Raw genomic sequence first — 12,289 nt, forward strand, 5'->3', positions numbered from 1 at the left:
TGCTGTGTTTGTGCTTCATTTTCATCTGAGAAACCTTTCAGCAAGAATCCTTCCTGACTCCCCATTTTACAGAGGGATGGGACAGGGGTAGTGGGAGGGGGAATGGGGAAAACCTGGGTGTACTGCAAGCACTGTGGGGAGAGAATGGGGCAGTCACTGAGAGTACTTGGGCACTTGGATGGGACTGGGAGCCTCTGCAAGTACGAGCAAAGGGATGGGGGAGCCCTTGGGGGTACAAGGAGAGGAAATGGGGAACAGAGGTTGCCCTGTGTGGACGCCCCTGGACCCATGACCTCCTCCCTTGGAAGGATGGGCAACCACAGGAGCCATGGAGAGAGCACCCCCAGTGTCACCCAGTGCCTCCCGCTTCCCAGAGCGTCACAACTTTTGGTGTAGGCTGTCATAGATGTCACTGGGTTCCCATGGTTGCCATTGCAGCTTCATGTACATCTCCTGAGGATCCTCCACCGGGGTTGTCAGGGGGTCTGGGGGGGCCCTGTGGGAATAAGGGGCTGTGTGGAAGGGGATGGGAGGTCCTGGGGGTTTGGATAAAAGGTGTATCATGGCTGGCACCTGCACTCACCTTTCCTGGTGCTTCCTGGCATCTGCAAAGGAAAACTGGAGGGGTGACTTTGGAGACCCAGGGGCCCCCATCCACCCTTGGGAATGCTGAACCACCACCAGACACACAATTCTCCCCAGGCCCCCCCAGTATCCCTGATGCCCCCCAAGTATCCCTGAACCACCCCACTTGCACCAACACCCTGAGCCCCCAGAACCCTGGGCCTGGCAGGGAGGGGAACCCCTGACAGAACCCCCAAAGTCCCTGCACAACCCTCCAACACCTCCCCAGGGCTCTGAGCCATGGTCACTGGGGGCTCAGCCCCTCACAAGTCAGGGGCTGTGGGTGTTGCCCTGCAGCCCTCCATCTCTGGGGCCATTCTCTCCTTTCTCCATGACCCCCGTCCCCCCATTGTCACCCACCCACACAGTGCCACCGGTGCCAGGCCACAATGACACCCATGAGCAGGAGCAGGAACAAAAGGGCCCCACTGACCCCTGCAGCCACTGCAAGAAACAGAGTGGGACACATCAGGATCGCCCATCACCCCAGGGGTCCTGCACTCCCTGGTGACCACGTGTGACCCACCTGTGTTCATGTGTGTACCTGTGTAGTGCGGTGTCACCTCCAGGACACCAGGGGTGATGGTGGCATTGGCCACAGGCACTGCAGGGACAGAGACAGGGCTGAGGCCACAGGGAGGGGCTGGCAGCCGGTGTGGGCGGATAGGGACGGGTGGGAATGGGTGTGATGGAGGATGTCAGAATTGGGGTCACACCAAAGAGGGGTGAGGGGACAAGGGGAGAAGTGGAAGGACACGAGAAAGGTGTGATGGGGGACAAAGAGGTACCCAAACAGGTGACCTGAGAAGACAGTGGGGGCTTCCCCTCCCCATCTCCGCACCCACTGTGCACCGTGACGCGGAGCCTGGTGCGGCTCTTACGCAAGGCGCCCCCCTCCAACCCCAGAGCGCACCTGGCAGCTGTAATTCCCTCAGTGGGAGACACCCACAGCAGGCACCAGCAGCTGTGGGGACCCCTGTGGGCCCCCCACCACCTGCCCATCCTGATAGAACAAATGCAAGAGGGGGGCTCGGGGCCACAGCGGTCTGGGGGTGCTGAGGCAGCTGAGAGTGAGGGGGGACCCCTCGGTGGGCTTGGAGGGACCCTCCAGGACCGGCACAGGGGAGAGCTCAGGGCAGGAGCAGGGAGGGGCATTTGTGGCCCCGAGTCTCTGGGGAAGGGCTGTGGGGGTGTTGGCATAGCATCTGTTGGGTCCTTACCGTGCACTGTCACTGTCACTGGCGCTGACTCCTGCCACCCCCAGGATCCCACCTGGCCCTTGCAGCTGTAGTGGCCGCTGTGGTTCAGCTGCAGAGGGGACAGGGACAGCTGGGTGCCATTGGGCAACACCCCCAGTTCCTTCTTCTCGTGGTAGAAGGACACCGATGTGATCGGGTTGTCCTGCCAGCTCCGGCAGCGCAGTGTCACCGTGTCCCCCTCCAGCAGTGCCCGTGCCGGCACCTGCAGCACCAGCCAGTCTGGGGGACAGGGGGGTCCTGTCACATCTCAGGGATCTGGAAGGTCCCCATGTCACCAGAACCCCCCCACTGGATCACACCCAGTGCACAAGTGGTACCCAGTACCAATATATTTTTGTCCACACTGGGATGCTCTGGGATATCCCCAGAGCAGGGGACAGGCTCTGGTCACACCAGGAGGGGACCCATGGAGCAGAGCCCACCCAGAGCCCTTGGGGTCCCCGTGGGAGCCAGGCTGGGGACAACCAAACCGCCCTCACCATGTGAGACATTCATGGTGGGGCTGAGCCCACTGCTGGGTCTGTCACACTCATAGGTGCCGCTCTCTGTGACATAGAGGCGGTCGCATCCTTGTTGCCACCAGCGCCGCCCGTCCTTGTACCAGGTGGTGTCACCGGCGCTCCCCGAGCCCTGGCAGGTCAGTGTCACCCGGTCCCACAGCACTGGCGGTGTCCAGGGGGGCTCCACGAGGAGCTGGGTGGTCTGGGCACCTGCGGGTTACACGGAACACCAGGCTGCCAGGGCCAACAGGCGCCTGGGGACAGCAGGGTGGGGACATGGCATTCACCAAGGACTCACCAGCGAGGCCGAGGGTCTGTGCTGAAAGGGAGAAGGGACAGGGCTGGGAGGGAGTGGCACTGCAGGAACAGTGGCACAAGGGCACGGGTTGTGGGGTTTCTCCAAAACATCTCAGTGGGGACATTGCTGTGGCAATGAGGTCTCCAGGACAGGGACACAGCAGTCAACACATGCTCAGGCATGGGGACCCTGTGCTGGCAGTGATCACCCCCACCAGCTCATGATCCCATTCCCATGATCCCATCCACTTGGCCACATCCTCACGGTTTTTATCTCTTTCTGTCCCTGCATGCTTTTCCTTTGTCCCCTCCTTTATGTCCAGAGCTACCTGAGCCCAAAGGTGCCAGTCCCTAAATTCCTGCCCCCACATCACCATCCCCAAATTCCTGTCCCCAAAGGCAGCCTATATCCCCAGTCCCACCAAGGTCCACTTTGGGTAACATAGACTGGCTCTGCTGGCATTGGGGTCCTCTGGGGACCCCAGCAGCCCCCCTGTGCCCTCTCCCCTCCCCATCCCCGGGCTGTCAGGCCTGTGCCCAGGGCACTCACCCCACAGGAGCAGCACCACCTTCCCAGCCATCCCAGTGTCCCCAGCCATGTGGACTGGCTGTCACTTGCTGCTGTGGCCACCACTCCCCTGCCTGGTGGCTCTTTGGATGAAGAGGAAGGAAGCGAGGTCACGCCTGTCCCCACGTGGAGGTGGCCCTTGGTGGGGGCAGGGTGGCCACAAGCTGGGCACAGGCTGGGGACAAGGCTGGGTGGGACAAAGTGGGACATGGGGTTCCCAGGAGTAGGGGCTCAGTGGGTTTTTGGACCCGGAGCTGGGTGTCCAGGAGAATGGGGGGTCCCAGGGACGGGGTCCCTGGGGAATGGGGGTGCTGAAGAGGGGGAGTCACTGGGAATGGAGGTGCCATTGAAATGGGGGTCCCCAGACCTGAGAGGGACCCAGGGATGGGAATCTCAGGGGAATGTGGCCTCCAGGGATTTGAAGTCATGGGATGGAGATGCTGGGGGAATGGCAGCTCCTGTGGGAATGGGGGTCCTGGGAGAATCCAGGTCCTGGGGGAAGGAACATTTCAGGGGATGGAATAAACAGGAGAGGGGTCCTTGGGAATGCAGTCCTGGGCCATGGAGATCCTGGGGAATGGCCGTACTGGGATGCAGGTCCCAGGAAAGGGAGGATAGAAGGAATGGGGCTCCTATGATTGGGATCCCTGGGGAATGGGGGCGCCAGGCATGGGCAGTGGCTTGGTGAGCCCGTGGGTCAAAGCTTCTTCCCTGGGTGCCTCAGATTTTGGGGTGACCCAGGGCCCAGCAAATTCCCCCCAGGGTGCTTGTTTTTTGGGAGGGTCATTCCAGGTAGGTTCCAAGAAGTTCTGGGCCTGGGTCCCTATAGCCCCCAGGGGCTTTTTCTCCTCTTTATTTCCACTCCCATTATTTTACCCCTCAATTTCGCAACCCTCAGTTTGTGCCTTGATGATCCTGCTGAGGCCCTGAGCAGAAACGGGTTGGGGGAAGCCCAGGGTGGGGAAAGCAGGGGTGAGGGGTCTGCAGGGAGGGCTGGGGAGGCTGTGGGGGATGGGGGTGTCCAGCTTCCCCCCCCCCCCAACATTTTCACTTTCCTGCAGAAGAAGTAAGAGGCTTTTTGACACGTTTGTTACACTGGGGGCCCGTTCTTTCCTGGGGGGATCCTGTCCCAGGGGGGACACATGCTGCCCAAGGGGGTCCTGTCCTGCAGCTTGGCAGCTTTGGAGTGTGGCCAGACTTCTCCATTCTTCCTTGTCTCCTGCTGGATCTGAGCCAGCAAGAGCAGCTCAGAAATAGAGCCCAGAGCAGGAAGGGGCTCCCAAACTCCTGGTCCTTGAAGCCAGTGGCCATCCAAGGATGGGGCCCAGCCATGGCCCAGCCCCACTGCACAGGGATGACCATTGCCCAGCCCTGCTCTGGCCAGCCCCAGGTGGCAGCCAGGACTTAAGGGTTCCCCCCACCCCCTTGGCTTTGATTCTGACAGCTTTAGAGCTGCTGCAGAGGTGAGAATTCTATGGAGGCAGAAGGCCTGCCTATAGCTTGCTCAGCCCTGCAAGAAGCACAAAACCCAAAGGGAGCCCAAGCAGTGTCTCTGCAAGGGCCTTTGATGGTTTTCAGAGCAGGGCTGGATGGAAACCCCCCCTGCAGGGGCAGCTGGGAGGGAACCAGCCCGGAAATTCAGGAATTGATCATTTGTCCCTTTGCCCAGGGGACAGAGAAAACACCAAATCTCCTGCAAAGAAAACAGCAATCTGCTCCTGGACCTGTCCTGGACCCTCCTTCCTAAACAAGACCTACAGCCCTTCCCAACCTTCCAGAAAGAATGTTTGGGTTCTGGATGTGCATGCCAGAAGAGAGGGAAAAGTGTGGAAATATTGAGCAGGGGCTGCACATGAGGGGCTGGGGAACAGGGGTGTCACAGCAGGAGCAGGGAGTGCCCAGGCAGGGGAATTCAGGGCAGGCTGGAGTGGATTTACCAGAGAATCAGACCCTGAGGCACACACGGGCATTTCCACAGATTCCTGTGCACTGTTCCAAGGATGGACAGAGCTTCTCCCCTTCCTCCATGGGAAGTCAATCAAGTTTCAGGGTGGGAATGAGCAAAATGGGGAGAGTTCCTAAAGATGGTCCAAGAAAAGGCTTCCTTATGGGCTGGGTTGCTGCCCAGCAGGCAGGGAACAATCCCATGGAGCTGTTGCACACTCAGGGATATTCCACACTCTCTGTTATACAAAAGAAAACGCTGTGTGGGATGCACCAGCGGAATCCTAAAGGGAATCAAAAAGTCTCAGTTCTTTGGGATTAGTTTGTGTTTTTCTTGTGAGGGAATTGTTGGGAGAGCAGTGGTTGGAAGGATTCTATAAACCAGACAAATGACCTCTTCTTTCTGCTGCAGGAAAAAGAAAGTGAATGTTGGCACCAGGCAGGCAGTGGGAGAATTCAGGGAGGGGACAGAGACACATCACCCACGCGTGTCACCCCCCACTCAGGTCCCCATAACTGGTGTCACTCTCTTGGCCCCCACAGGTGTCCCCTGGCCCTGCCCCACCTCAGGATCCACATGTGACCAACGTGGAGCTGTTGGGAACCTACAAGAGACAGCGGGACCCCCGTCACTACGTTGACGTGCTGTGAAATTGGGGCCACTGGGGGGCACTGGGGCACTGGGGGGCATCAATTCCCCTCAGGGGTCTCTTCTTGCTCTTCACAGCACCCCATGGGGCTCCTCATTCCCCCTCCCAGTGCCGGGGGCACACGACCCTTTTAACCCTTATTGTACACAAAATGCAGCTTTTGATTAAACCATGTGAGAAACAAGGCTCACTCTTTGACATTTGTAAATTATTAATAAGAGATAAAAGGATCAGTAAACAGCATGCTGGGTGCTTGGCAACTACCAGAGGCACACCGTTAAGTACAACAATTTGTCTTACACACCTTTTCATTGTATTGGTTAAATTCATACTCAGCAGGGTTACACACATTCAAATATTCTTTCCAGTTTACATGTCCCAGGAATTCTTTTGCTTGGTTTGACCCTTCATTCATTTTCATAATGTACATGCCATTCTGCAGAGTAAATTTATATCTTTTATGTTCTCACAAGGCCCCCCCTGTTTTGTGGTTTAACAGTTCTTGATAAACAAAGGGTCAGTGGTAAATTCCTCTTTGCAGTCTTTCTTTTGATGTTTTTTTACTTGATATTTTTCAGTGTGTTCTTATCATACAGATGAGATACTCCACCAGTACATTCAATCAACATTAGCTATTTCACAAAATTATCTGAGTTATTCTCACCATTGTCACTTAGTTACACAAATAAAGGCATTAGCTGCTTCTGCAACAGTTCATACTGTAATACACAACACAATGTCTCTATCTTGATATTTTGTGAGAGCCTAAACTATAATATATTTATCACACTGAAATATATATTCTACACAGTGATTAGGGTAGAAAGGCTGACAAACTGTAGTGTATCAAAAACTATAAATAAGTGATTACAAACTGTATTGTATCAAAATCATTTGCAAAAAGCGACATAATAGAGAAAGCCAATGACTACATAGTTATGAATAACAGGGAGAAGATGTATTGAAGGTTTATTTGGTTTCTCCTTATGCTGCTCTGATTTTGACAGCAATAAATTCAATTCATATCTCTAAATCCGAGGCAGTTTGGCCCATGACACTGATCTCTCCTGTTGCTTGTCTCAGCCCAGGAACCCTTTGCTCAATTTTCTCTCCCCATCCAGGTGCGGAGGGCAGTGAGGGAGCGGCTGTGGTGGGTGCGGGGCATCCGGCCACTGTCCACCCACGGCAAGGCAGGAAGGAGGAGGAGGGTCCGGGTCAGGTTACTGAGCAGATTGGTGTGGGATTTGCAGTAGTTCTGGAGGTCTGTCAGTCCCTTGGGGACAGGGACAAAATGATCAAATGATGCATTTCCGGGCTGGTTCCCACCCAGCTGCCCTTGCAGGGCGGTTTCCATCCAGCCCTGCACTGAAAACCATCAAAGGCCCTTGCAGAGTCACTGCTTGGGTTCCCATCGGTTTGCTCAGCAGGGCTGAGCAAACCACAGGCAGGGCTGAGCAAACCACAGGCAGGCCATTACCCCCACAGAATTCTCATCTCTGCAGCAGCTCTAAAGAATCAAAGCCAAGGGGGCAGGGGGGCCCCTCAGGTCCTGGCTGCCACCTGGGGCTGGCCAGAGCAGGGCTGGGCAATGGCCATCCCTGTGCAGTGGGGCTGGGCCATGGCTGGGCCCCACCCTTGGATTGAGATGGGTCCCCAGGATGTGCCACCCCTGGGACAGGCTCCCAGCCAGGAATGTGCAGGGACATTTCTGGAACTGCCACCCTCTGGTAAAGGTTCCCCCATTCCAGGATGAGTCACCCCCTGGGACAGGATCCTCCCAGAACAGGAGCCCCCTGGATGTGCCCCTCCAGGACAGACCCCCCCCTCTCCCTCCCCCCTTTCCCATCTGAAACTGAGCACAAATGTCCTCTTCCTTCTTGTCCAGGAAAAAGATAGTGAAAGTGTTGAGGGGGCAAAGCCCCACACCTCTATCTCCCACAGCCACCCCACCCTTCACTGCACTCCCCGCTCCCCATTTTCCCATTCCCCTTGGCCCCCCCAACCCCTTTCCTGCTCAGGTGCTCCCAGGGATTGCTGAGCCAGGAACCGGGGGGGAGGGGACCTGGCACAAGAGTGAGGAAAATAAGGGAAAAAGAGAAATAAAGAGAGGAGACATCAAGGGCAGGGGAGGGCACAGAAGCAGAGGACCCCCATGTGAATCCTGCACAGGAAACCAGCACCCCATGGGGGAAGTGCTGTTCCCTGGGTCACCCCAAAATCTGAGGCACCCAGGGAAGGAGATGAGATGCCTGTGCCCATCCAGCAACTGCCCATCCCAGGTACCCCCTTCCCCTGGGAACCCAAACATGGGAGCCCCATTCCTTATATCCCCCCTTTCCTGGGACCCCCATCCCATTACTGCCATTCCCCAGGATCTCCATGGCCCAGCACCCAAGGCCAAGGAACCTTCTCCTGTTCATTCCATCCCCTGAAATCTCCCTTTCTCCAGAGCCTTTATTCTCCCAGGACTCCCCATTCCCCCAGCATCCTCATCCCGAGTATCCCTTTCTCCCTATCTCCTGACCCCTAATCCCTAGAGTCCACATTCCCCTGGGATTCCCATCCCTGAGTCCCCCAGGCCCTGGGGACCCCCATTCCCATGGCACCTCCATTCCCAGTGACTCCCCCTCCTTATCAGCCCCATTTGGCAGGCACCCCATCCCTAGGATCCCCCCATTTCCCTGGACACTCATCCCTGACTCCCCAAACCCCCTGAGCCCCCCAATCTTAGGAACGCCATGTCCCACTTTGTCCCACCCAGCCTTGTCCCCATCCTGTGCCCAGCTTGTGGCCACCCTGCCCCCACCAAGGGCCGCCTACACGTGGGGACAGACGTGACCTCGCTTCCTTCCCCTTCATCCAAAAAGTCGCCAGCCAGAGGAGCGGTGGCCACTGCAGCGAGTGACAGCCAGTGCACATGGCTGGGGACACCCGGATGGCCGAGAAGGTGGTGCTGTTCCTGTGGGGTGAGTGCCCTGGGACAGGGCTGAATTCCTGGGGATGGGGAGGGGAGGGTGCACAGGGGGGCTCTGGGGTGTCCCCTGAGGTCGCCAGTGCCAGCAGAGCCAGTCCATGTTACCCACAGTGGACCTTGGTGGGACTGTGACTGATGTAGGGTGGCTTTGGGGACAGGAACAGGGGGCAGGAATTTGAGGATGAGGATTTGGGGGCAGGAATGTGGGGACTGGCAACTTTAGTCTCAGATAGCTCTGGGGATAGGGACAAGAGAACTGGGATGCAGGGATAGAAGGGGACAAGGACTGTGTGGATGTGGCCATGGGGATGGGATCATGGGGATGGGATCATGAGCTGCTGGGGGTGACCTGGGCCAGCATGGGCTGTGTCTGTGGGACATCCCAGTGCATCCCAGTGCACCCAGATGTCCTCAGTGCCATGGGCACCCACCCCTTACCTATCTCGAGCCCCTCAGTAAGATGGGACCCTCCTGTCCCACAGATGAGCTGGTGCTGCAGGTGCCAGCACGGGCGCTGCTGGAGGGGGACATGGTGACACTGTGCTGCCGAGCCCGGTGGAACAGCCTGGTCACCAAGGTGCGATTTTTCAAGGATGAGAATAATCTGACCAGGTCCGTTAATGCGACCGAGCTGTCCCTGTCCCCTCTCCAGCTGAACCACAGTGGCAGCTACCGCTGCAAGGGCTGGGTGAGGTCCTGGTCGACAGGCTCAGTAGCAGTGACAGTGACAGCGCACGATGAGCACTCCCACGGCTGGAACTCCCATCTCCTGACAACCTGAAAGACATTTCCCAGTGCCCTCTGAGTCACAGTCCTCACCTCCCCAATCCTTCCCTGAACTCTTTCCTGTGCCGGTGCTGAAGGGTCCCCCAAGCCCACCAGAGGGGTCCCCCCGACTCTCAGCTGCTGCAGCATCCCCAGCCCCCTGCGGCTCCAAACCTCCCTCCTGCACTCCCCCTCCTGTTCCATCAGGATGGGCAGGTGGTGGGGGGCCCTGCAGAGGTCCCCGCAGCTTTTGGTGCCCAGCGTGGGGTCTCCCACTCAGGGAAACACAGCTGTGATGTGCCCTCTGACAGGGGGGCTGTGCAGAAGACCAGCACCTGGCTCTGCGTCACAGTGCACAGTGAGTGCGGGGATGGGATGGGTGCGCCCTCAGCCTCCTGGGGTCCCCTGCCTGGGGACCTCCATGTGCCCCTGACACATTTCTTGGGTCTCCTCTCCTCTGTCCTGTGCCCCCTCACCCCTCTCTGGTGTGACCCCATCCCTGAAATCCCCCATCACACCCATCCCCCCATCCCTATCCCCCCACACCACCTGCCAGCCCCTCCCTGTGGCCTCAGCCCTGTCTCTGTCCCCACAGTGCCTGTGGCCAATGCCACCATCAACCCCGGCCCCCCGTCACACCAAATTTGCGCAGGTCACAACGTGATCATGTGCTGCTCAGTGCAGGTGGGCTCAGCCCCTGTCACCCTCACCTGGCTGCACAACAGGCAGGAGGTGACTCGAGGTCCCCTCCTGCAGTTCGGGGCCACCAATGTGGGACATTCAGGCACCTACCAGTGCATGGCCACCAACCAGGCAGACGAGCATCACGTGTTCCGGGCACTCAGCCCAGAGCTGGCCCTGGCTGTGAAACAGTGGGGATACTGAAACCAATGTGGGGTCACACAGGGTTACCAGGGAGTGCAGGACCCCTGGGGTGATGGGTGACCCTGATGTGTCCCCCTCTGTTTCTTGCAGTGGCTGCAGGAGTCGGTGGGGCCCTTCTGTTCCTGCTTCCGCTTGCGGGTGTCATTGTGGCCTGGAACTGGTGGCACCCTGTGGGTGGGTGACAACAGGGGGACGGGAGTCTAGGGAGCTGTAGAGGCCCCCAGAATTGGGCAGTGCTAGGGTAGCACCCAGAGCCCCAAAACTATGACCATATCTGGGGGTGCTGTAGAGTTTGGGGAGGTGCTGGAGGGTCCTGCAGGGATTTTGGGGGTACTTTCTGAGGCTCTGGGGGTGTTAAGGGGGTTTCTGTCCCTGCTGGGTTTTGGGTTCTTGAGGCAGATTTTGTTGGGAGCACTGGGGATGTTCATGAATTCTGGAAGCATTCATGGATGCTTGGGGGTCCTGTGAGAAATTGAGGTGACCCCACAGTCACCCCTTCTCTCTTTCCTTTGCAGCTGCCTGGAATAATCATGAAAGGTGAGTGGGGGGCTCAAACCACACTTTCCCTTTTTTTACCCCAACTCCCAAGACCTCCCATTCCTTCCCCCACATCCCCTTTTTTCCCTCAGGGCCCCCCAGATCCCCTGGCCCCCCCAGATGAGGGGGAGGTGCTGTACACCCACGTCGTTGTCACCAAGAGGGCTGAGAATGAGTATGGGGGGGACACACACAGAGGGACACGTCACCCATGAGTCACCCCACTCAGAACCCACAGCCCATGTCCCTCGCAGTGTTCCCCCATGCCACCAGACTCCAGGATCCCCAGGTGACCTACATGGAACTGCAGGGACTCCAGGGGCAACCACGGGAACCCAGTGACATCTACGGTAATGTGCTCTGACACTGGGGGGAACTGGGGGGAACTAGGGGGCACTGGGGGGCACTGGGGGTCCCCACCCATGGGCACCCATTCGTGTGTGTGCTGCCACCAAAACTGCCCCCTCCCTCCCCGTGAGGGCACACAGATCGCAAAGAGCTGAGAGAAGAACAATTTCCTGCAACAGCAACGAGAGAGAATAAAACCAATAACAACAGCAACAAGGTTCAGAGTCCAAAGGGTCACAAAAGGAACAATTTCATTGGAAAGCCCAGAAAAAGAAACCATCCCCAGACGTTTCCCCCAGTACATTTCATTCACCAGAGGTGCCAGCTGGGGAGAGGGCTCTTGGTGGCCCAACAGGGTTCAAAGGCAGAGCATGAGGTAGCCAAGTCCCTGACCCTGTCTCCTGTTGGGTTATCTGTCCCATCCAGGCTGGAACCCAGGATTTGGCAACTCATTGAAATGAGAAATATCTGCCAAGGAAAGTGGGAACGTCTCTGGAATGCAAAGAAGACCCATACCTAAATCATTTTTTCATTTCAAAGATGATGGAGCTTCCAGGCAGAAGTGCAGGAAAAGGAATACCAGCTCTTTACTCGGAAATTTATAAACCAGGACGGAACAAACAACACAAACCCAGAACTTTCCCTCCTGCTCAGTGCTGTTGGTTTTAGTGGCAGTTATACCGCGGCCAGCAGGGGGCGCTGCAGGGAGCACTCCCGGCCAGCAGGGGGCGCTGCAGGGAGCACTCCCGGCCAGCAGGGGGCACTGCAGGGAGCACTCCTGGCCACCAGGGGGTGCCCCGGTCGAGCTCCATCCCCTCAGGGGCCGTGGCGGCCTCATACAGGATGGAGGAGGGGAACCAAGGGGTCCCATCTTGCCTGCAAATCCGGGTTAGAGAACAGTCCATTGCCCAGCAAGGCACCAACTCCCACAGCCTGAC

General features: G+C 57.6%; 1 protein-coding gene across 1 annotated transcript; it reads right to left on the minus strand.

The window, feature by feature from the left end:
* Window positions 1-378: 378 nt before the first annotated feature.
* On the minus strand, window positions 379-3,143 carry LOC311165887 (low affinity immunoglobulin gamma Fc region receptor III-like; the record flags this gene model as incomplete). Its single annotated transcript, XM_084227381.1, has 6 exons — window positions 379-496; window positions 584-605; window positions 1,845-2,102; window positions 2,363-2,593; window positions 2,682-2,740; window positions 3,103-3,143. The coding sequence occupies 6 exons, from the start codon at window positions 3,141-3,143 to the stop codon at window positions 379-381; spliced, it is 729 nt and encodes a 242-aa protein (XP_084083507.1).
* Window positions 3,144-12,289: the final 9,146 nt, after the last annotated feature.

This window comes from Fringilla coelebs (assembly GCF_963513975.1).
Source record: "Fringilla coelebs genome assembly, contig: SCAFFOLD_30, whole genome shotgun sequence".
Taxonomy (NCBI): Eukaryota; Metazoa; Chordata; class Aves; order Passeriformes; family Fringillidae; genus Fringilla; species Fringilla coelebs.